The sequence below is a fragment of the Idiotropiscis lumnitzeri genome, chromosome 11 (assembly GCF_059441095.1).
Source record: "Idiotropiscis lumnitzeri isolate Australia: NSW breed Sydney's pygmy pipehorse chromosome 11, RoL_Ilum_1.0, whole genome shotgun sequence".
In the NCBI taxonomy this organism is placed as follows: domain Eukaryota; kingdom Metazoa; phylum Chordata; class Actinopteri; order Syngnathiformes; family Syngnathidae; genus Idiotropiscis; species Idiotropiscis lumnitzeri.
In genome coordinates this window covers 19,847,870-19,868,972 of record NC_142401.1, presented here as the reverse complement: position 1 = coordinate 19,868,972, position 21,103 = coordinate 19,847,870, and the positions used below count along the sequence as shown (strand labels likewise).

General features: G+C 39.9%; 1 protein-coding gene across 3 annotated transcripts in view; it reads right to left on the bottom strand.

Annotated features, from left to right (window-relative positions):
- Positions 1 to 21,103, bottom strand: part of LOC148327800 (receptor-type tyrosine-protein phosphatase gamma-like) — a 456,824-nt gene that overhangs the window by 22,064 nt on the left and 413,657 nt on the right. For all 3 annotated transcript variants that reach the window (XM_088308318.1, XM_088308319.1, XM_088308320.1), the window contains 6 exons: positions 20,872 to 20,980; positions 20,465 to 20,514; positions 19,522 to 20,260; positions 15,555 to 15,687; positions 4,467 to 4,558; positions 380 to 471 (listed from right to left, as the gene is read on the bottom strand). In XM_088308318.1, coding sequence (XP_088164444.1) covers positions 380 to 471; positions 4,467 to 4,558; positions 15,555 to 15,687; positions 19,522 to 20,260; positions 20,465 to 20,514; positions 20,872 to 20,980 — 1,215 coding nt within the window. The remainder of the gene's footprint in view (positions 1 to 379; positions 472 to 4,466; positions 4,559 to 15,554; positions 15,688 to 19,521; positions 20,261 to 20,464; positions 20,515 to 20,871; positions 20,981 to 21,103) is intronic.

The following is a 21,103-nucleotide window of genomic DNA, read 5'->3' as shown; positions in this document are numbered from 1 at the left end:
TAAACTTGTAAAGTAAAGTTTCATGTAACAGTGAAACGCTCCCAAAAATGTTTTTGCTTTTGTTCCGAGTAATTCTTTTTCCACCATTCGACTCACTATGAAAGCCTTTTTTTGTCAAGGGTGTATCATATGAGATTTATATTAACAAAGATTCCTTCTGCATCTTTGTGTGTCTTCACGATATTGCCTCATTTTTTTTTTGAGAATGCAGTCATGAATGCCACTCGTTTTATTTTTCTGGGCTCTATCGAAAGGTACTCAGGCTATATTTTGTTACTTTTTATTTCTCTTGCTTGACAGTGTGAATGGGCTTCGGGGTGGATTCATATCCTGTACTTGACAGTAAAGTTACTAGCAGAAACGAGACTTTACTACTTACCTCAAAATCCTGAGAGTATCCATGCAAGTTATTTGAGGAGAGTTCTGAGACATGATTGATGAAGTGCTTCACTTGAATGACTTGTATGTCATCTGAAGTGACGACATGAAACCAGAGTCAGAGTCATAGCAGCAACACTATGAGCAGAACATGCAACACCTCCAACTGCTGCTATAAGAGCATTTCTAAATGAACTGCATTCTCACTTTTGTGGCTGAAGATACGTTCTTTATCATTACAATATTGGCAATGAACTGCTGAACCTTTAACACAAGAAGCCCACAGATTTTTTACAACTCCTTTTCTTCTCCGAACACTGTCAAATGACGCCTAGATTCTTATCTAATAACTCTGCTGGCTACGATTATCCATCTTGCATTTGTAAATGAGGACATTATCTGCCAAAGCAGCAGTAGCAACAAAAGCGCCTTTTCAAACCTTGATGAAGAATATAAGCTAAAAGCTATAGTGTCAATGGACAGACCTTAGCTAACAGTAGGTAGAAGTGTCACATGACAGTTTTTATGTTGTTCTAGTATTAAGAACTATTCAACTACTGAAACCAACAATTAACAATGTTTTGTATTGGTTTAGCTGAAGGAAATTTTGGTTCATCTAAGTTGGTCCTTTGCTCAAGACAGTGACACATTAATTGACTGCTGTTATTTGGGGACAATGATACATATACTGTAACTGTGTGTCAACTGCAAAACAATGATAGCCAACATTGCTGTTCTAAAGCATTTGACCAAAAGGTAACATAAATAGACTGAACAAAAGGGGTCAAAGGACAGACCCTTGATGGACCCCACACGTTGTGGCCATTCGATCAGATTAAAAACTTCCAATGGTCACAAATTACCATTTTTTCCGGACTGGGTGGACCTGCATATAAGCCGCAGCAAACCCCCCAAATATATATACAAGCCGCACCAGGCTATAAGTCGCAGATTTCTATGTTGAAAAAACGTAGTTGTTTACTGCATGTACAGAACGATTTTCATTGTGAATGCACATGAAGGTACATAAACAGCTTGTTAAAACCGTTCCTTTTAACATGGCAACAACTTTGCTGAAAACAGAACAGACCCAAGAGAAAAAAATTTAGCTTTATTTAGCGTATTTTCTGAACTATAGAGCACCCATACCTGTGAAAAAAAAAATCCACAGAAAAGCCGCACCGTTGTATTAACCAGGAAAAAAGTAGCGGCACATAGTCCGGAAAATACGGTAATCACTTTCCTCCAAGAAGGACCTGAATCATTTTAGGACTGTTCCATTTAATCACATCCAAGTTTCCAACCAGTTCAACAGTATATCATGAGCAACTGTATCAAATGCTGCACTGAGATCCAATAAGACAGCATTCAATCTTACTTTAATAAAGAGCCGTTTCTGTACTGTGATGAGGTCGGAAGCCGGATTGGAATTTATCAAAACGTCTATTTGAGTTCAAGAAATTGCTGAGTTGATTGAAAAACACTTTCTCAATGTTGGTTGTAAAGGGAAGGTGTGAGATGCGTCTATAATTTGCTAACAAGGAGACGTCCAGCATTTTATTTTTTAAAAGCGGCTTGATGGCAGGCACTTTCACAGGTTTAGGAAGCTCGCCAGACTGTCAGTGGTTGATTATTTGCTGTGACAATAGTTTTGAAAAAGCTACATGGTATTGAGACAAGAAAGTTAAGTTGATGGTTTTAAATGGTGAACTAAAGTCTGTTATAGATTTTTTATCAACTGCTTTAACTTTTGTGATGATAATTGGATTATTCCTCGGAGATTTTAAGTGCTGCATGATTTTATTGGTTGGTGATGATGTCTGACCTGATGGATTGTACTTATTAACTAAAGGAGCGGGCAAATTCATGTCATTTATCTGTTGAGAGGAGTTCTGGTGCTATTTCATTTGGGGGATTTGTGAATTTGTCAAGCATAGAAAATAGAGTGCGCGTATTGTTGAGCTCCTGAAAATTGATATCAGAAAGTGTTGTCTAGCTTCTAGAAAATTTGCTAAGTATAGGTCAAAATGAACTTTGTATTTAGTTTTTCCCCACTTAAGCGCCGCTTTCCTGCGCTTTGATTTAAAAGTTATTGAGCTTGTAATGCACCTCCAAAGTGTTTTATGTTGGCATGAGTTGGTCTTAGGGGCAACAACATCACAGACATTTGAGATTTTCCTGGTGAAATTGTCCATTATTTGCGCGCATATTGGTCGCAGTGTCTGGATATGGATAGAGACCTGTTCCAATCAGTTCTATTGCTTCAATATACAACACACTATAATGCATATCTCAGTAGAGCAGTTCTAATTCTCCTGAAGCTGGAACTTGGTTCACACATTCAGTTTCCCGTTTGGTCTAATATTCTTAAAACAACTGATGAAAAAGGATGAGAATTTTTTGACAACATCTGATTCAATCAGATTACAATTCAGAGAGCTATGGCTTCGTTTGATTACCAATTATCTGCTGTCCATGTATTTAATTTTGAAATATTTTTTCTTCCTGTGTGAATACATATCTTAAAATGGGACATGTAATAAGACATAGTTTCTTGATTGAAAAAAAATAGTTATTATGAAAAAGGCACATATATTTTGGCAGCAGGTTATACATAGCTCCTAATTTTCTCCTTAATTTGTACATAATAATAATAATGCAACAGCTCAGTGACTTTCTAAAATGAAGAAAACTGCAGCTGGAGAGAGGTCTCAATGGAACAGATTATGGAACCACTCCTGTCTGTGTGACTCGCCAATGGATGAACTATCAGCTGTTAGAAAATTGCAATATTTGTTTGAATTCAAACGCAGCTTGCAGCAAATGTGAGCAACGACTTACAATTTCAGTATCTTGGCCAAAGAGATCCGTGACACCAGTGTCCTCACACTAGTCATTGGAGAGTTAACTTCAATCTCGCTCCCTTCTCTCATCTACAAACAGCTGTACACTCCATGTGCAATAATAGGAATAATACAAATCCTTTTTGCTCAATGCCACTTGAAAGGAAACTTGTATATTTTATTCAGATATTTATTATAGTAGTGTTATTCAAATTATTGGCTTTTTCTGTTTTATATTCAGTACTTTATTACAGCTCTGGTAGTTGCGAAATTGCTCTACAAATAAAGTTAACTTACGTTTATTCCCATTAGCTAAACAGAAGATATAAGTTTAGATGGATGCCAGACAATTTCAGCTGTGGTCGTGCGCACTAAAATTATAGAGGGACAAAGAATACCAACAGTGTTTTTAAATATTTTTATATTCTAGTGACAATTACTTATTGCATTCAGCTCTTATCACAATTTTACAACACAGTCAGCACTCATTTCACCCAGCACTCTTATACTTCTAAGACATGAGCGAGAGATTTACAGCTTGTAACTCATCTCATGTCTTTGTTCTATACGTTAATATGCCTGAGAGATATTCAATGAGTTCTCATTAGTTGGATGCACTTTTTTTGGGGGGTGATTCACCCTTTTGTAATATACATACTGTAAATACCATTAATCTTATCAGAAGTGATGGAAAATGAAGCTTCAAATTTGCTTCATGAACCAGTTGTATTTTTTGACTCCTCTAGATGGCACTGTCATCTTAAATAAAGGGGTTTAAGAAATGGACTGTAGTTAGTTTTCTTTGTGACATCCGTGTTCTAATTCCCATATAGATTCGAGAATAAACTTGCACATGATAAGAACTGGGTTGTGTAAAGTGTGTGTTTGAATAAAAGTTCTTAATCTCTAAGATGTAAAAATTTAACACAAAACAATAATTAATTAATAATTAATTGACTCAATTTACGCTGGGTATCATTAAATCATCAAAAAGATGAAAATCAGACATAGTACAAATGCACAAAAATCCCTATTTATTTTCCCAGCAGTGGCCTATTTACAGTCATTAGTATTCACACAAATCTTTATCGTTTTCCTTGGATGTAACTAATGAGCAGGAACATTTGTGACTCTAATACTTTTTAGTGCTTTAAATTGAAACTCATTATGCATTAGTAAATAACTACTAGCAATTAAAAAAATATTAGATTTAGCCTAGACCAGAAGTACCACACGATTTATTACCTGGAATGTAAGCAACAGGGGCCGTTTCATTGGCCACCATCCTGAGCGAACTGGTGTCCTCCACAGATAGATGTGTCGGCTGAAAACAACGCCTGGGAAAGAGAACAAGTCTTTAGAGATGATTCTTTACATCACATTCAAATTGTGTTTGAAATTGAAGAACTGTTGAGCTGTACTTTAAAATTTCTTGGCAATTGCAAAGATTGCAAATAAAATCTTAGCGTCCCATGATTGGAACGTTGCTTGCATCCAAATATGAAGGCGATAGCATGATGGGACACATTTTAGCTCTTTTTTGGCTAGGTCCCAAGATGCTATTAGAGGTTCAGAGGACCAAGCAAAGGCTCAGATTGATCACATTTTTCAACTACTATTTTTTGCGATGCCTCTAACAGATATTTACTTGAATAATATCTTGGAATTGATGCAAAATCACCAAGTATATTTAATTCAAAGACTGTTCTAATAGCTTTCTTTGATTCTTAAATATAACCTAAATGGAGACATTACAGGCATTTTTCTTCTAAAGATTTCTCAAAACTGCCCACAAGCGCCACACTCCAGCAGTGTTGGTTTGCAAGGCCCAGTGGTAACTTTAACACGGTGTTTTGTTCAGAGACGTGCGAAAGATGTACAGTTAATATGGCACAAAATTGGCAAAGTATGCAAATTATTTTTGAAGTAAAAACTGAGTTAACTGAGTTAAAATATTTAACGGAGTTAAAAAAATTGGGATTAATCACCTATAAATCTCTCTCTCTCTCTCTCTCTTCTCTCTCTCTCTCTCTATATATATATATATAATAATAATAATATACCCTTTATTACTCCCACAATGGGGAAATTCGAGATTCGAACCCAGGCCTCCTGGGGAGACTGGGTCCTGAACGCGGCGCCTTAGACCACTCGGCCATCCATATATATATATATATATGTATTATATGTATATATATATGTAAATATTTTATATATATATATATATATATATATATATGTAGATATTTTATATACATATATATATATATATATATATATATATAGTTTAATAAATGGTAACATATGTTACCTCTAACGGGGTGCTGGAGCCTAGCCCAGGCGACTTTGGGCATATTACACCCTGAACTGGTTGCCAGCCAGTCGCAGGGCAAAGACAGACACCATCACTGAGCAGGAACAAATCCCACGCTGTTTCTTCACAAGTCAGCCGAGTGTACCACTGGACCATCAGTCACCTTGATTGTTTATTTGCGTACCTATGTACGTATGTAGTGCTGTAAAAAAGTATTTGCCCCCTTCCTGATTTCTGTGTTTTTTGCATATTTATCACTCACAAAGGTTTCATTTTATCAAACCAATTTTAATATCACACTGAGACAACCCAAAGATATATAAAGTACATTTTCTAAATGATGGTTACATTTACCAAGGGGGGAAATATCCAAACCTATCTGGCCCTATGTGAAAAAGTAATTGCCCCGCAACATAATTGCAAGTTCTGCCACCCTTGGCAGCAATAAATGAAATCAAATGTTTGCAATAATCAGTGACGAGTCTTTCACACCGCTGTGAAGGGGTTTTGGACCACTCTTCTTTGCAGAATAGTTTCAACACTGCCAGTTTGGAGGGTTTTTCAGCATGAACTGCCTGATGAATATATCACACCAAAGCATCTCAATTGGATTTAAATACGGACTTTAAAATGTTGTTGTTTTTGAGCCTATTTGGGGTGGACTTGTTAGCTGTTTCAGATCATTGTCCTGCAACATGATCCAAGAGTGCTTAAGTGGGAGGGCACAAACCGATGGCAACATTTTCCTTCAGAATCTTGTGGTAAACAGCTGAATAATTTTTCCAGAAATCCTTTGTGAGTGATAGACATGCAAAAAAGACAGAAATCAGGAAGGGGGCAAATACTTTTTCACAATCATAATCCCACTGAATCAAACAGAATCCAATCGTTCCACTTTAAAATGAATTTTATTACACCCCATGTGTCAAGATATGAATCAAATGGTATCTAATTGGAGGGATTACATTGAGTAAATCATCTTCTCTCTCTAATCTCGTTGCACACTTGAGTACAATGACAATAAAGGGATTTTGATTGTGATTCGGATTCATTCTCTTCTGCTTATCTGAGGTTGGGACGCGGGGCAGCATATTAAACAGGGAAGCCCAGACTTCTCTCTCCCTAGCAGCTTCGGCCAACTATCCCTGGGAGATCCCATAGCGTGACCAAGCCAGCTGGGAGACCTAGTCTCTCCAGTGTGTCCTGGGTTGTCTTCAGGGGCCTCCTAATCTCCCAGTGGTACACAGAAGCATCCTGACAAGATGCCCGACGCACCACATCAGGCTCCTCACAATGCGCAGGAGCAGCATCCCCGACCTGGAGAGGTCACCACACCCTTTTCCTACCAAGGACCATGTTTCAGATTTGGAAGTTTTGATTTTTGTCCGAACTGCTTAATCCTCGGTTGCCAACCGGGGTCCAGTGAAAGTTGAAAATCACGGCTTGAAGAAGCCAACAAAACCACAACATCTGCAAGAAGTAGAGATTTAATGCTGAGACAAATGGGACACTAGCAACGCCTTGGCTGCGCGTAGAAATTCTGTCCATGAACGTTATAAAAAGAATTAGTGATAAAGGGTAGCTGAGCAGAGTCCAAACATCATTGGAAACTAATACAATTTACTGCCAGCAATGCGGACCGAATTCAGACACCAGGTACAGAGACCTAACAGCCCGCACTTAGGAAGTCCAAAAGCTCATACTTCCAGAGCACCACCTGCAAGATCCACGCGATATATGATCAAAGGCCTTCTCCAAGTCCACGAAACACATGTAGACTGGTTGGGCAAACTCCCATGCACCCTCAAGCACTTTGCTGAGCGTGTAGAACTTGTATACTCGTCAATGGCTGGGATGAAAACCTCACTGCTCCTCCAGAATCTTGGATTCAACTTCCAGACTCAGTACCGTCTCCAGCACCCCTGAACAGACCTTAACAGGACGGCTGAGGAGTGCTGATCCTTCTGTTTTTAGAACATACTCTCCCGGGATCATCACCCCGGTCTACCGGTCGAGAGCCCCTGTTCCCAATGTCCATGTAATGTTGTAACAGCATGTCAACAAGGAAAGCCCCACAACATCCAGAGGTTTTAGTGCCTACGGGCGGATTTCCAACACCCTCGGCGCTTTGCCACTGAATAAGCATTTTAATCACCTTGGTGACTTCAACCTCAAAGATAGAGAGCCCATATCAGAGTCCAACGACTCTGCTTCCTTAAAGGCAGGCGTGTTGGTGGAAACTCACAATGTCCAGAGTCGAGGTCAGCAGCGTCTCGATTTTACACTGTGTAGATGGTGCACTGCTGTCCCCCTTCTGAGATGCTGGATGGTGGACCATAATTTCCACGTACTTGTTGTGGAATTTACTCGTCCCTAGTTTTTGCCTCAGTGACCGCCGACGCTGTATTCTATTTGGTCAGCAGGGATTCATCAGCAGCCTCCCAAGTCCCACCAGCCAAAAAGGCCTGACAGGACTCCTTCTTAAGCTTTATGATGGCATCCCTTACTGCTGACGTCTTCCAGCTGGTTCCGGGATTACTGCCACGACAGGCACCGACCACCTTACGGCCACAGTTTTGATGGGCCACTCAACACTGGAGGTGCAGAAAATGGACCACTCCGACTGGGCCGTAGGTGAATGTCTGCGGTGGGAGTTGAAATTCATTATGTTCCCAGTAATCGCTCACAATACATTTGGGTGTGCCGAGTTGAACCGACATCTTCCCCAACATTGGAGCCAACACACCAACAGTTGACAGTTCCACCCCTCTCTTCTGTTGTTGTTGTTTTCTGTTGTTCTATTGTCTAAAACATGCAACACAAATCAGATGAGAATGTCGAAAAGTCAATCATAAAATTGCGACCGAGGCTTTTCTGGTGCCAAGTGTACATATAGACACCCTTATTTTTGAACATGGTGTTCGTTATGGAAAATCCGTGACAAGCACAGCCATTCCTCCCAATCTCGCCCTTTCAGGTCTCACTCTCATTGCCCACGTGAGCATTTACGTCCCACAGCAAAACTAAGGTATCCCCACAGGGAACGCTCCTCAGAACACCCTTCAAGGACTCCAAAAAGGGTGGGAACACTGAGCTGTTGTTTGGTGCATATGCACATACAACAGCCAAGATCCATCCCCCCACCCGAAAGCAAAGGGAGGCTACCCTCTTGTTCACCGGCGTGAACCCCAACATACAGGCGCTTAACTGGGGAGGCAATATCTATTCCCACACCTGCTCTGCGCCTCTCACCATGGGCAACTACAGAGTGGAAGAGAGTCCACCCCTGTAATCTTGGCAGCTCTATAGTACAATTGACCACTAATCGCAGGACATGCAAGTCAACCTCTTAAATTAAGTACCTATTATGAAGTGACACTCATCTATATGAAGTACAAAGTGTTTCTGTTTCCGTTTCTGCGTGACTTTAAGACAAAGGCCAGGTGAGGTTTACGTGTCTTCCAACGGACTAAATAATGTACAACAGGGGTAGATACATCAACCACACAAATTGTTGGTGTTGACAATCCGAAAATCTAATTAGGTGTCATCTGTAAATCAATGAAGCAGGTACAGTACTAGTGTGTATGTTGATAGAAGAATACGCAAAGCTACCTTTCGGAATTAAAATAAAGTACGTAGTTGCATTAAAAGCAATGGCAATTCGTGTTAAAAGTAGGTGCATTTCAAGCCTGGGGGGGTGTTAACGCCATGTGCCAGTTGCAAGTCAGCGTGTGTGCGTGTGTGCGTCCAAATCTACAACAGGCCACCCAAATAACAACTGTTCGTATGTGTGCGTGTGTGTGTGTGTGCTCAAAACCCTCCTACCTGTATTTGATACAGAGCAGAGAGCAAAAAGCGTTCATCGTGAGAAACAAGCAGAGGGGAGCAGACGGGCTGCAGCATGCTGCTGCTGCTAACATGAATTAAACACTAAGTGGCCGAATGCACAGACGGAGGAGAAGGAAAGGGCGGAGGGAGGGCAGGAGGGGGGGGTAGGGACTGGAGCTTTCCTAACATGGCATGAAGGGCAGGTTCTGAGACAAGGCGACCCCAAGCCACTTCCTGGTGTGAGCAGCTGATGTCATAATCATGCATTCAGGCCACATGGGAGAAATGTCCAAACATACCATAGCGAAATAAATGTGCATTACAAGTAGAACAAACTACCAAAAGCCTAGATCTAGGTCTCAATTTCCAGCTCTTGTTAAGCAGTATCTGCTTTTTTGCCTCCTCCTGAAAAGTGGATGGATCAATTATAAAAACATAAATCTATTGAATAGAAATCGACTTTTTTGTTAACAAATATTAGATTGAAAAATATAGTACATTTAAAAAGGAACAGGGGGCTTCATAACTGTGTCTAAATAATGAATAAAATCTAACATGGTCACCCCAAATGCCATTTTCGTCAAATGTATCATCCATTCATGAGAGACTGAGAATGCATCAGTACCATCGTACATGATAAGGGTCAGAAAACTGTACAGAGCTCCAAGTCATGACCTGAGCTCTGCTCAGCAATAGGATTAACTAGACTCACCCCACCCCCTACTACCTGCTGTCATACTTGACTTAATGTGTGTGTGTCCATGCGTGTAGGTGTGGGTGTGTGAGTGTGATGGTTTAAGATAGATGGTGAAGATGGTCCTTATCTAATATGAAGGTTAATGGTGGGTCAGGCGCAAAGTTTAACAACTCCAACACACATATCAAATTGATTTAATCATTGCCCATGATTTGACATGCAATCCATCTCTTTTTAGAATGATTCTTGTACAACCAATGCCCAATAAAAACTTTTGATAGTGTCTTTAAATTTGTCTGCACATCCATCTTATTTTAATTCAGTTGTCATGTTCAGACTAACAATCTATGCTGACCTATAACTGTACTGATCAATCACAGGGCTTCGCACTCAAAGGAGACAACTATTCACCATGGATGGACTTACCATTAGGCAAAAATGGAAAATTACTTAAGTTAGTGGGGTCGTTTATTTGTCACGATGGAGGAGAGGATCCCCATCACGCAGCTTGTTGCTTCTGCTACGCATGGACTTGAGTATAGTATGAATGAATCCATGCTGCTGCGGCGCAAGCTACCTCTATCAGGCGCTGGTTAGCGTGACCCGTTTACTGTAATATGCAGCTGATTCGTGAGCATGGAGGGAGCCCTTTTAAAAAAAAAAATGTCTGAGATCACTGACTGGGATTTTGGGATGCATGGGCGGGTTATTCGGTGCATGCGTTAAATGTGTCAAATATTTTGACTCAATGAATTCCCCCAAAAATTACCACCCACTCGCGCGATAAGCCTGATAGCCCAGAAAAAAATTAACAAAAGTATTATTTTTAAAACATTTTGATAATACATAATACATTTTATTACTCCACAAACTTTGAATTACTATAAGTGCAGTGCATGATCCCGCCTCATGCACTTCAACTAAATCAGTGCTTCCCAAATAGTGCAATGCTGAGGGTGGCGCGCGTGAAAGTGGGGAACATGCTTTTTTTCCCGCTGGATTATAATAAAGTGTAGCTGCACATCCGCTTAAGTAGTTGGCAGTTGCGCTCTCCTTGCCCATTGTGCGGAGCAAGTATTAACTCTACGGTGTAGGTTTGTTTTGCAACGAAAATGATATTATTTATAGTTGCAGCAGAGAGTGATTGGGGGGGGGGGTTTCTTCTTGCTAGGGGGTGTGAAACAGAAAATAATTGAGAAGCACTGAATTAAATAAAGTTAGGATACCTTGTTTGCCAAGTTAAGTTGCCAACTTCTAAAGTGGATTGGTGGATTGAACTCTTGTTGATAAGTATTATACCTAATGAACTATGGTTTTAGATTCTGCATTATTTTTTCATAAATAAAATAAAAAAGGAAATCACTCTTTTCCTAGCGTTCCATTTTGCGCTGAGTTAAATGTGAAAAGCAGCTGAGCCATTCGAGCTAAAGACTGGATCTACATCTGCTGGCTCTTGACGCAGGGTCTATTGCTACCCTTTTAGAAAGAAGCGTTTACCAAAACTGCAAGATTATAAATCCTCACAATGTGTGAAGAACCTGGGCGTCATTTTAACTCTGAGCTCAATTTTATACCTCATACTGAAAATGTAACCGAGATTGGTTTGTCTCTCAGACTAACACAGAGGTACTGTACTTCCTGTCGTTTCGATTATTGTAATCCCCCGCTCTCTGGTCTTCCTAAAAAGAGTATTTCCAGTTTACAATTATTCCAGATATATTTTTTTACTGATTATGTTTTTAAGAGGAGGCTCGAGACACATCTTTTAAGTTCGGCTTTTAAATGATTTATTTTACTCTTCAGGACTCTTGTTTATCAACTATTATTGTCATTTAGTTCTTAGCTTCTAGCTTCTTTTATTGTTTTGTCATTGAGCGTCATTGTTTTTCTTCTTCTTTTAGCTCCAGTGTTTCCTCATGGGGACCTCCGCGTTGGGAGGTGTGGCTGGCCTTCTCACAGGGGGCCTCATCCCAGAGGCTCCTGAAGGCTCAGGATACCGGGGGCCTCTGCACCATGTGTCAGGTCTACCCCAGTCAATCTGGGTTGGGGGTCTCTGTGATGGTGGCGCTCCCTGTGGCCGTGGGCTGTCATTCCTCTCAGCAGGGATGAGCTCCTCTTGGGTACTCTTTCCTCAAATGGTTTCTCTGTGCCTTGCCACTGTCTTTTTTTAAACACAGTTTATCATGCTGTGTGAATGCGTGTTTTGCGTGTGTCTGAGTTCAGGCGTCCGTGTGGATGTGTCTTGTTGTGTACGTTAGGTGGGTGGGGGCTGGGCCTTTTTTTTTAGCTGTAATAGGGATGTTTTTATTTTACAGCAATTTAAGCTGCATTTTATGCATGAAGAGTGCTATATAAATAAAATGTTATTTGATTTGATAACGTAACGTATTATATGACTACAGCAAACCCTCACATATTTGGAGTTTGCCACCTGTGGATTTACATATGTTTGTTTTGTTGGCGGGAGGTTTTGTTATTTTCCCCATTTTATCCCCGTTTTAACAGAAAATACACATTCAATGTTTATTAGCGTTTCTTGTTGATTTTCTTTGGATAAATAAAGGTTACATAAACAAATTTAATTCACTGGACAAAGAGAAGGGGAACAAAAACGGTTATGTAACTAAACATTTTTTTTCAAAGTAGATGAACATTAAAAAATGTAAGTAAATTGTCACAGTCAATATTTCTATTTTAACCATGCGTCTGTCATCACTAAACTACAATTCATCGCTGCATTTTTAGGACTATCAGCTAGTCCGTCATCGACAGCCAATCGGTGTCAGGAATGTACTTATGTCGCACACATGCACAGCACACACAGACACACAGCTAAACAAAATTAAAAAAACACACACACACAGACAGACAGTGTGTTCAAATAAAAACAATGTGGGACAATATCACCGAGTGTTATACAACACAGTCAGCTTCCTTTACAGGTTGGGACTGAGACAAAAAAAGGAGCTGCCATGGAGAACGGGGAGTGGGAAAGTTGACATATCTGGTGAGTGGATTGACTTGTTTACAGCTGTTGAACTGTCAACCAAGATAGCATTTAGCAGGCGACACAACAACTGGTCACTAAATTTACACTAGCGATGTTCAAACTTTTTTTTTTTTTCTCACTATTGGAGGAGCACCTCCTCTGCTCCGCTCAAAGCTCGATATAGTCACCCCCCATAAACTAACACTTGAGACAAGTGATGCATGTTTCTGTCAGTTGTCAGTGAAACTGGAGTTCATCAGTGATAGATTTAGAAGATCCTTCTGTACTGACCCGGTTAGTGATGATTACGGTGACTTTTGTCATATGCCAACAAAATGAGTGTCCGTCTCCGACGGACCGACGGACCTCCCTTCACTACTAAGGAATGCCCACCACTGCATTTTGCAATGTCCTAATTAAAATGCAAAATGCTGCTGCTCGCCTTCTAACGGAGCTCGGAAGAGAGAGTACATTACCGCAATTCGGGCCTCTCTTCACTGGCTCCCGGTGTATTTTAGAGTTAATTTTGAGATACTTCTTGGGCCTTCAAATCTTGGCCACACCCCAGTCTGGTGCGTCAGGTCTGCGCACCAGATGCTACTGGAGGTGACGAGGACTAAGCAGAACCTCAGAGGGGATAAAGCATTTTCCGTTGCCGGTCCTTCCCTCTGGAATGACATTCCATTAAATGTTAGGCTTTGTCCATTTTTAAAACTCGTTTGAAGAAAGATTTTCATTCTCTGGGCTTGTGATCCGACATGAGACTGACACTGTTCTGCAGTTTTCTGGTGTCTACTGTATATGTGGTAGTATCATTAATTTGTATTTTAAATTACTGATTTCACTGCCTTTGTTATTGAATTATTGCCATTTTATTTTATACTCTCTGTTAAATGTTTTGTTACAGCTGCAGCTGTTGTGAAATGTACTTAACAAATAAAGATGCATTGCATTGTAGAATCTTAAAATTACATGTAAATCATAATAGGATGCTGTTGTTGTTGTGGGTTCCTCTTGCAAAAATTTGAAAATCAAATAAATCGTGAGATTGTGATTTTATTCCACTAGCTAAAGATTGTTTTATTTCTTGTTCTCATACAATAACATTTAGAAATCTAAAAATATGCTACATTTTGTTAATTTGTAGAAGTCTGTACCGAAAAAAAACTGCACCAAACATTTTCTTTTTTGTTTGTAATTACCCAGCCTCCAAAAGGCATTCCATGCAAGACAGCAAAAAGTGTTGTTTTAACATTTTGTAAATTTGACAAGAATGCTTAATAAATTATTTTTCACTCCTTTTTAAAGATCATTTGTAACACCAATAACTTGTAGTTACCGCATAGATGAAAATGAATGCTCACTCTATTAATCAGGCAAAATGGAGGAAAGTAGACTTGAAGCCTAAAAATAAGATTGAGGTCACACATTAAGCGTGAGTGAAATATAAGTTGATACATGACCTGTGCAGACAGCTGGATTGATTAGAATAGAAGCAAATCTGTTCCTTCGTACATGAGTGAGAGGCCTCGCTCAGATAGAGTGTGGACAGCTTCAAATACTGCCGGCATTGTAACATTCCAACATGTTGCTATTTTAACTGATAATTTTAGCATGAATCTTTTTATTAGCGCTTGGCAAGTACTGAACAGCTTCCGCTTTAAGTTGCCCCATCGCATTGGAGATTTGCGAGTGGCACACGAGCTCAGAAACATATCCTTAAAAGTGCTGGGTTAACAGTAACTGCGTCAAATAGCTAACCCAGCACTGGGTACAAAAGAGACCAAGTCATAGATGGATTATTTATATGGAGCAAAATGGGTTGAGGATTTGACCTAGCACGTTAAGGTTTTGATCAAAGGAGGGGCAAGAATTACACATCCAGATGTGTTAAAACTACCAAAAAATGGTTTACTATGTTATCAGTATAGCTGTGGTTAAAAATAACACCCATTTTATTAGCTAGATTTTCCAAGAAGAACAAGAGGCAACTTTTCGCTCTTAGAGCTCGCCACAGTGAGTCACTCAGATGATATGTTTGGCACCATTTTTACACCAGGTACGCTTCCTAATGCAACCCGCTTTTACTCAGGCCTGTGTGACCAACAGTGGCTGGAAATCGGCATATGGAATAAAGGTCTTGAAAATGCTACAGTAAATTTATTTCAACTTCAGCATACAAAAGATGGCGGCCAGCTTCCGCTCTTCAGTCCACCCAACTCCAATCTTCAACCCAATCTGCTGGGTGCAAATAAAAAAAAAACCAACCTTGGGTTAAAAAAAATCTAAATCCACTCAGATTGGGTTAGGAAAACAACCAAGCATTTTTTTTTGTGTGTGTATCTTCTTAATAAACTTAAAGAATTTGCACCCGTTTTCAACACTCACCAAACATTGTATAACCTCACAATTGTATCATTCAACAAGCACACGTCCTTTGTCGCTCTTCCGTTTTGATTTCACCGATATAGCTATAGGTAGCAAGTGTTTGTGTTCACCCACCTGCAGTATACGAATACAGCGAGCAGCAGAGCGAGACAGAGGAAGTACAGAGCTGAGAGCACCATCAGAGGTGTCATCCAGTGCACATGTTCCAGCCGTGATCTATTTCTCACTTGGTGGGTCCAGTTCGTCACTGAGGAATGAACAAAATACATTGTCTGTGAAAAGTACTCTTAGATCAATAGATACATGCCTATGGATAGATCGATAGACAGATCCCCGTCTCGTATACGCACACACACACACACATGCATGCACGCACGCACCTGCTCCCATCCTCATAATTTTGATACGGTGACAATGTTTCATTTTGTGAACTACAAAAAAATTCTAAATAATCTTTTTATTCCTGGAGACTTGGTTGGTAGCTGATAGTAATACCGTGTTTGCTCCTGGTGATTTGTGATGAAACACTTACAAGGTGTGGGCATGGGGGCTAGCCCGCTGCTCTCCTACTTGAGTCACCAGAAAATCTCAAATATATTCATGCTTTTTTTAACCAACAATGACCGAAGGAGGGAAAGGTGTGGATTTGATCGGAAGGCCACTTTCAAGAGAAGTTCTCTCATGAGCCGAGATGGTCCATAACTCAGGAGTGTGTCAGTGTGTGTCTGTATATTATTTCTCCAACCGTGGTGTCAAATGATCGCTGTACCAAAGAGAGATTTCGCCGCTCCTTCCTGCCAACTGCTGTCAAACTTTTTAACAAGAACATTGGGTCAGGCCTACAAACGGGCGGGCATTAGTGCAATTGTGCAGTCCTAGGATGCAATATACACTACTACTGTACTTTCAGCCAATGGTGTGCTTAAATATTGACCAATGATGTATTTTGTTTACCATTACAGTATTCTTATTACAGTACAGCAGTATTTCTACCATTGCAGGGCGTTCACTATTACAGTACTTTTATCATTGCAGTATTTCCTATCATTGCGGTACTTTTACTATTACAGTACTTTTATCATTGCAGTATTTTTTATCATTGCAGTACATTTCTATCATTTCAGTACTTTTACCATTACAGCACTTTTATCATTGCAATATTTTTATCATTGCAGTATTTTCAACCATTCAGTAGTTTTTATCATTACAGCGTTTCCCCCTCTGTATAATGGACAGGCATTAGGAGTGTTTCCTTACACTTAGATACGTTTATACTGTGTATATTTGCATGCTTTTTATGAATGTCTGCTGCTAATGTTATACATTAACGGCTACATTACGCCGCCGACTCTGTGTGATCTATATCTTTGCTGCTGTAACACCTCAAATTTCCCCATTGTGGGACTAATAAAGGACATCTTTATCTTTATCTTTATCTTAAAGAGGGAGATTGATTCAAGCTGGACTAAGTAGGACTTCACTGAAGGCCTGTGTGTGAAATGCACTGCCCGCTACTGGTTAAATGCAGAGAAAATGCTTCCTTGAGTCAAATATGTATTTTTACAGTTCATATTTCAGGCTAGGAAAAATGAAATTGAATTCGTGATGACTAAGCATTTAATTTCTACAAAGAAAAAAAAACTTGATCATATCACTCATTGGGGTGTTGCAACAAATCTTAAGTTTTAAGGAAGGCCAATCCCATCAGACCAGTTTATGAGCTAATATCTTCCTTGCCCTGAGACAGACACATGTTGAGTAAGCAAGTTCTGCCTGATAACCATAACGAGACAGCACAAAGCTCTCACTGATTCAGAAGATTTGTTCAATTCAAATCACTTAGACTCGGCAACACCACCACCTACCTACTTCAGCTGATGCAGCAGTGACGCCAGCTCCCATGGCTTTCAATCTGCTGCCAGGAGTGGAGCCAGATGCCACATTAGACCAAGTCCATGCAGTACAACATACTGCGGCTGCCTCACATTGCCTCTATGTCGAAATATTTTGCCTTAACATACATGCGTCGTACATGGATAAAACCCCCAAGACACTGCCTGATTTAGTTTCACTGTTCTTCTGTTTGGTCTAATTACAACAAAAAATAAGACATAAATATGTGAACCTCTTGATGCAGAGAAAATCAGTGTGTAGTGAGATGTTGTCACTGTCATTTATTCATCCAATACAAACCATGCAGGGGAAATGTAGCTATAAATGGAGCAAGGCCTTTTCCCCTCCTACAACTGAATCAAGCCTCGGAGCCTCTTTGCCTCTCCCTATGTGTGAAAGTAGGCCAACACTAACATCTGAGCAAGAAAGGAGGGAGATACAAAGAAGTTGAGGGGGTGGATATGCAAAAAAAAAAAAAAAAAAAGAGGAGGAGTGTAGGTAAAAAAACAAGGGAAGCAAAAATAGGGCAAGTCTGCTTGATGAACAGGATTGAAAGGAGGACATTGTGAGAATTGGGAGAGAAGCCGGTTTGAAAATGAAGCTGAGCATCAACTTTATGATTCAGATCTGTTCTTATTAGCATATACGAATCAGTGTCCTGTGTTTGTATCCTTTTATGTTCCATTTGCTTCAGCCCTCCACAGTCATGGAATTAATATAAACAATTGTATGAAGAGAAAAGATAACAACAAATACCAGACTTGTAGGCAAAGTGAACTGAATAAAATGTCACTATTAAAATGAATTTTTTTTCAAAAACAATGCTGTTCATTTAACATTGTTAGTTTTTATGATTGCAGATGTCGACAACATTATTGAATAAAGCGATTTTTAATTTTTTGAATGGGAGTCATCAATATACACTGCACCCCAAATGTTTACATTGACATTTCCAATGAAACATTTAGTGGCACGTTATGATGTTGGATAGAAAGCTACTGTTGACGAGCGCTTCTATTTTATAACTCTACACTCAGGCGAATTGATTTTGAAAAAAAAAAAAAGACTACCAGAAGTCGTGACTGCACACTCTACAGTTACCACTTTATAGTTGTGAAACAACTGACGTTTTTCACCCTTTGTCCCGCCAGATCAAATGGAATAAAGAAAAGAGAATGAGAAAGTAATTTCTGGGGAATATCATAAAATTGCTTTTGTTCATAGTAATGTCTGGCCTTGTGCTTCTCTCAATGATGAAACTGAAATTGATTGTCCCTTGGTGTTTGCTTGGCTAATGCTGTGCACTGCTGAAAGTCTTTGCTGAGCAGAGGCACTTTACATTACTGCAATCCATCATCACTTATCTGGTTCAGAACGCTGATGATGAGCCCTCAAGTTCTTACATTGCCACTAGACCAATGAAGTTTTGTTACTAAACCGAACATTTTAGTCATACAAACTTAACAAAACATGTCTCGAGGTCCACCTCGATTATCTTGCAGAAATAATGCTAATGATAATAATAATTAATATTATTTATAATAATTTGAGTTAGAGAGGGTATGATGCAATGAGTTTCTTGTTGTCATTTTAAATATGTATGAACTTGTCGGTAGGCTACTGTAAATCTGGCATTTTCATCTATACGTTTATAAATTGATGCAATGATTCCCATTGGACTTAATAGAAATCAATCAGTTCCAGTACCTAAACTGTTTTTTTTTTTCTTTTTTTTACCAGTTTGTGGTTAAAGATACATATAATGCAATGTAGAAATAGGTGAAAACTATTCTAAAGAAATAAAACATATGTACAATTGTGGATACCCTCTCACAAAACTGATGCTTGTTCAAACAATCCTCAGATAATTTCAGTTGTCAGTAGATCATAAAATAAAGGAGTGTGTAGGTCGGCTAAAAGGTTTAACGTACTCAAAGTGCAGATAAATGTCTTTTCTGTCAGCTGTTCTGCTGATACTGTTGCTGTAATGATTGATGAATATGGCACCTTTGGAACATTAATCTCCCACCCATGCGTTACAAAATACAAAGAAAAAGTTGTCGTCTTAGGTTGGTTGTACAAACCAAAAGTGTTACATTGTGTAGATGATGACGACTGAAGTCTGGATATTCAAATGCACGTTCTCACATACATTTTAATTGTGAGGCGGGGACATATCACAACTCACCAGTATGGATGGAGACAGAGTGATGTTCCCGTGTTGGTACTGTTCGCAGCGAAAGCATCAAATGGCACCCCTGAGGAAGCAGGAATGTGGTAACAGTGGTGTGGTTATGGACAAATAGACCAAGGTTGTAGACCACCCGCAGGTCTTCGACAGCATCTGGCCAATAACTTGGAACTGGTGCCATTTCTTCTCTCTCCTTTGCAGTAGCATCGAGTTTCCCACAGGCTAGGTCATTCCCAGCCACACTGTCGTACATTCTCCCTTCCTCCACCACCTCTACCGGCCGCTTCTTTTGTTTCTTCTCATTTTTGTCCTCTTCCTCTTCTTCCTCCTTATCCTCTTTTTTGCTTTCTCTTTCCCCTCCTTGATCCTTATCATTGTCACTGCCTTCTCTCCCTGTCTCACTGTTCTCCCTCTCCGAGGATGTTGGGACGACAGGAGTGCTGACATCAGTGCTGGCCATGTTTTGTTCTTTGGATTGAGGTGTGAGGTTGTGTGTTTGTGCTCTGCTCGGCCAAAATGAGCTGGGAAAAGAGGAAATGACTCCTCCACTGAAGCCAAGTCCGGCTAGTAAAGTGCTGGTCAGCACAGATGCCACTGTTGCCTGACTACCACTGGAGGAAGGGCCAATGCCTGTCGCCATGGAGACAAAGGAGAAGGGAATGCCTGAGGAGGTCCAGGTAGATGAACCAGAGGAGATCGGGGCCATGTCGGCTGAAGAGGCTGGCGAAATTGTTGGCTGAGAAACATAATAGAAGAGAAGCACTTTGAGTACCTTGGTGGTAGAAAAGCGCTACACACGTGAAAGCCCAGTTACCAATGACAAGAATTTGATATCAATAATGAAAAGCATTCATTATTATCTATGTATACACAATCATGGAATTTCTTTGAGTTGTAATGATCCAAACAGGCAGGCGCCATTCATCTCTGAATTCCTTACCATTCCAGTTTTCACGATCCGGGTCCCCTCAAAGATTCTCGTGGTGTTTGCTGAAACAGAGTGGACCAAAAGAAATGAGCCATTGCTGAACAACGGTGGATTAATTAAATACCAGTTATTCAAAAATTAAAATGCATGACTTTAAGTCATCAGTTTAGATTATGTACACTTCAGTCAGAAAGCAAAATTAAATATTGATTTTAAACAAAATTAGTAATCACACAGGGATATCTCTCTTAGATATATTACCTTCCTTTCATACTATTTGCATAAACCACTCGAGTCTAGTATGAATACTTTAGTGAGTTCATGTAACCAATAAATCATAAATGCCCATCTATGTAGTTTGCACAAATGAAATAGTGGATACTTTTGACAAAGCTGGGGGTTGTGCATTTATTCATTACCTCTGAAGAGCATGCTTTGACTGAAATCGCTGCGCATATCATTGGTGCAGACAGCCTGAACCCGAAAAAGGTACAGCACATCCGGTGAGACATGGGAGATGACAGCCTCCTGTATGACATAAACACAAAACAAATGTTGACGGCTAGTCTGGAACCCTTTATTTCTTCACAACCTACACAACACCCATTCTGAAAGCTATTGATTATTTTTACAGCAAGTTCCAATTTACAA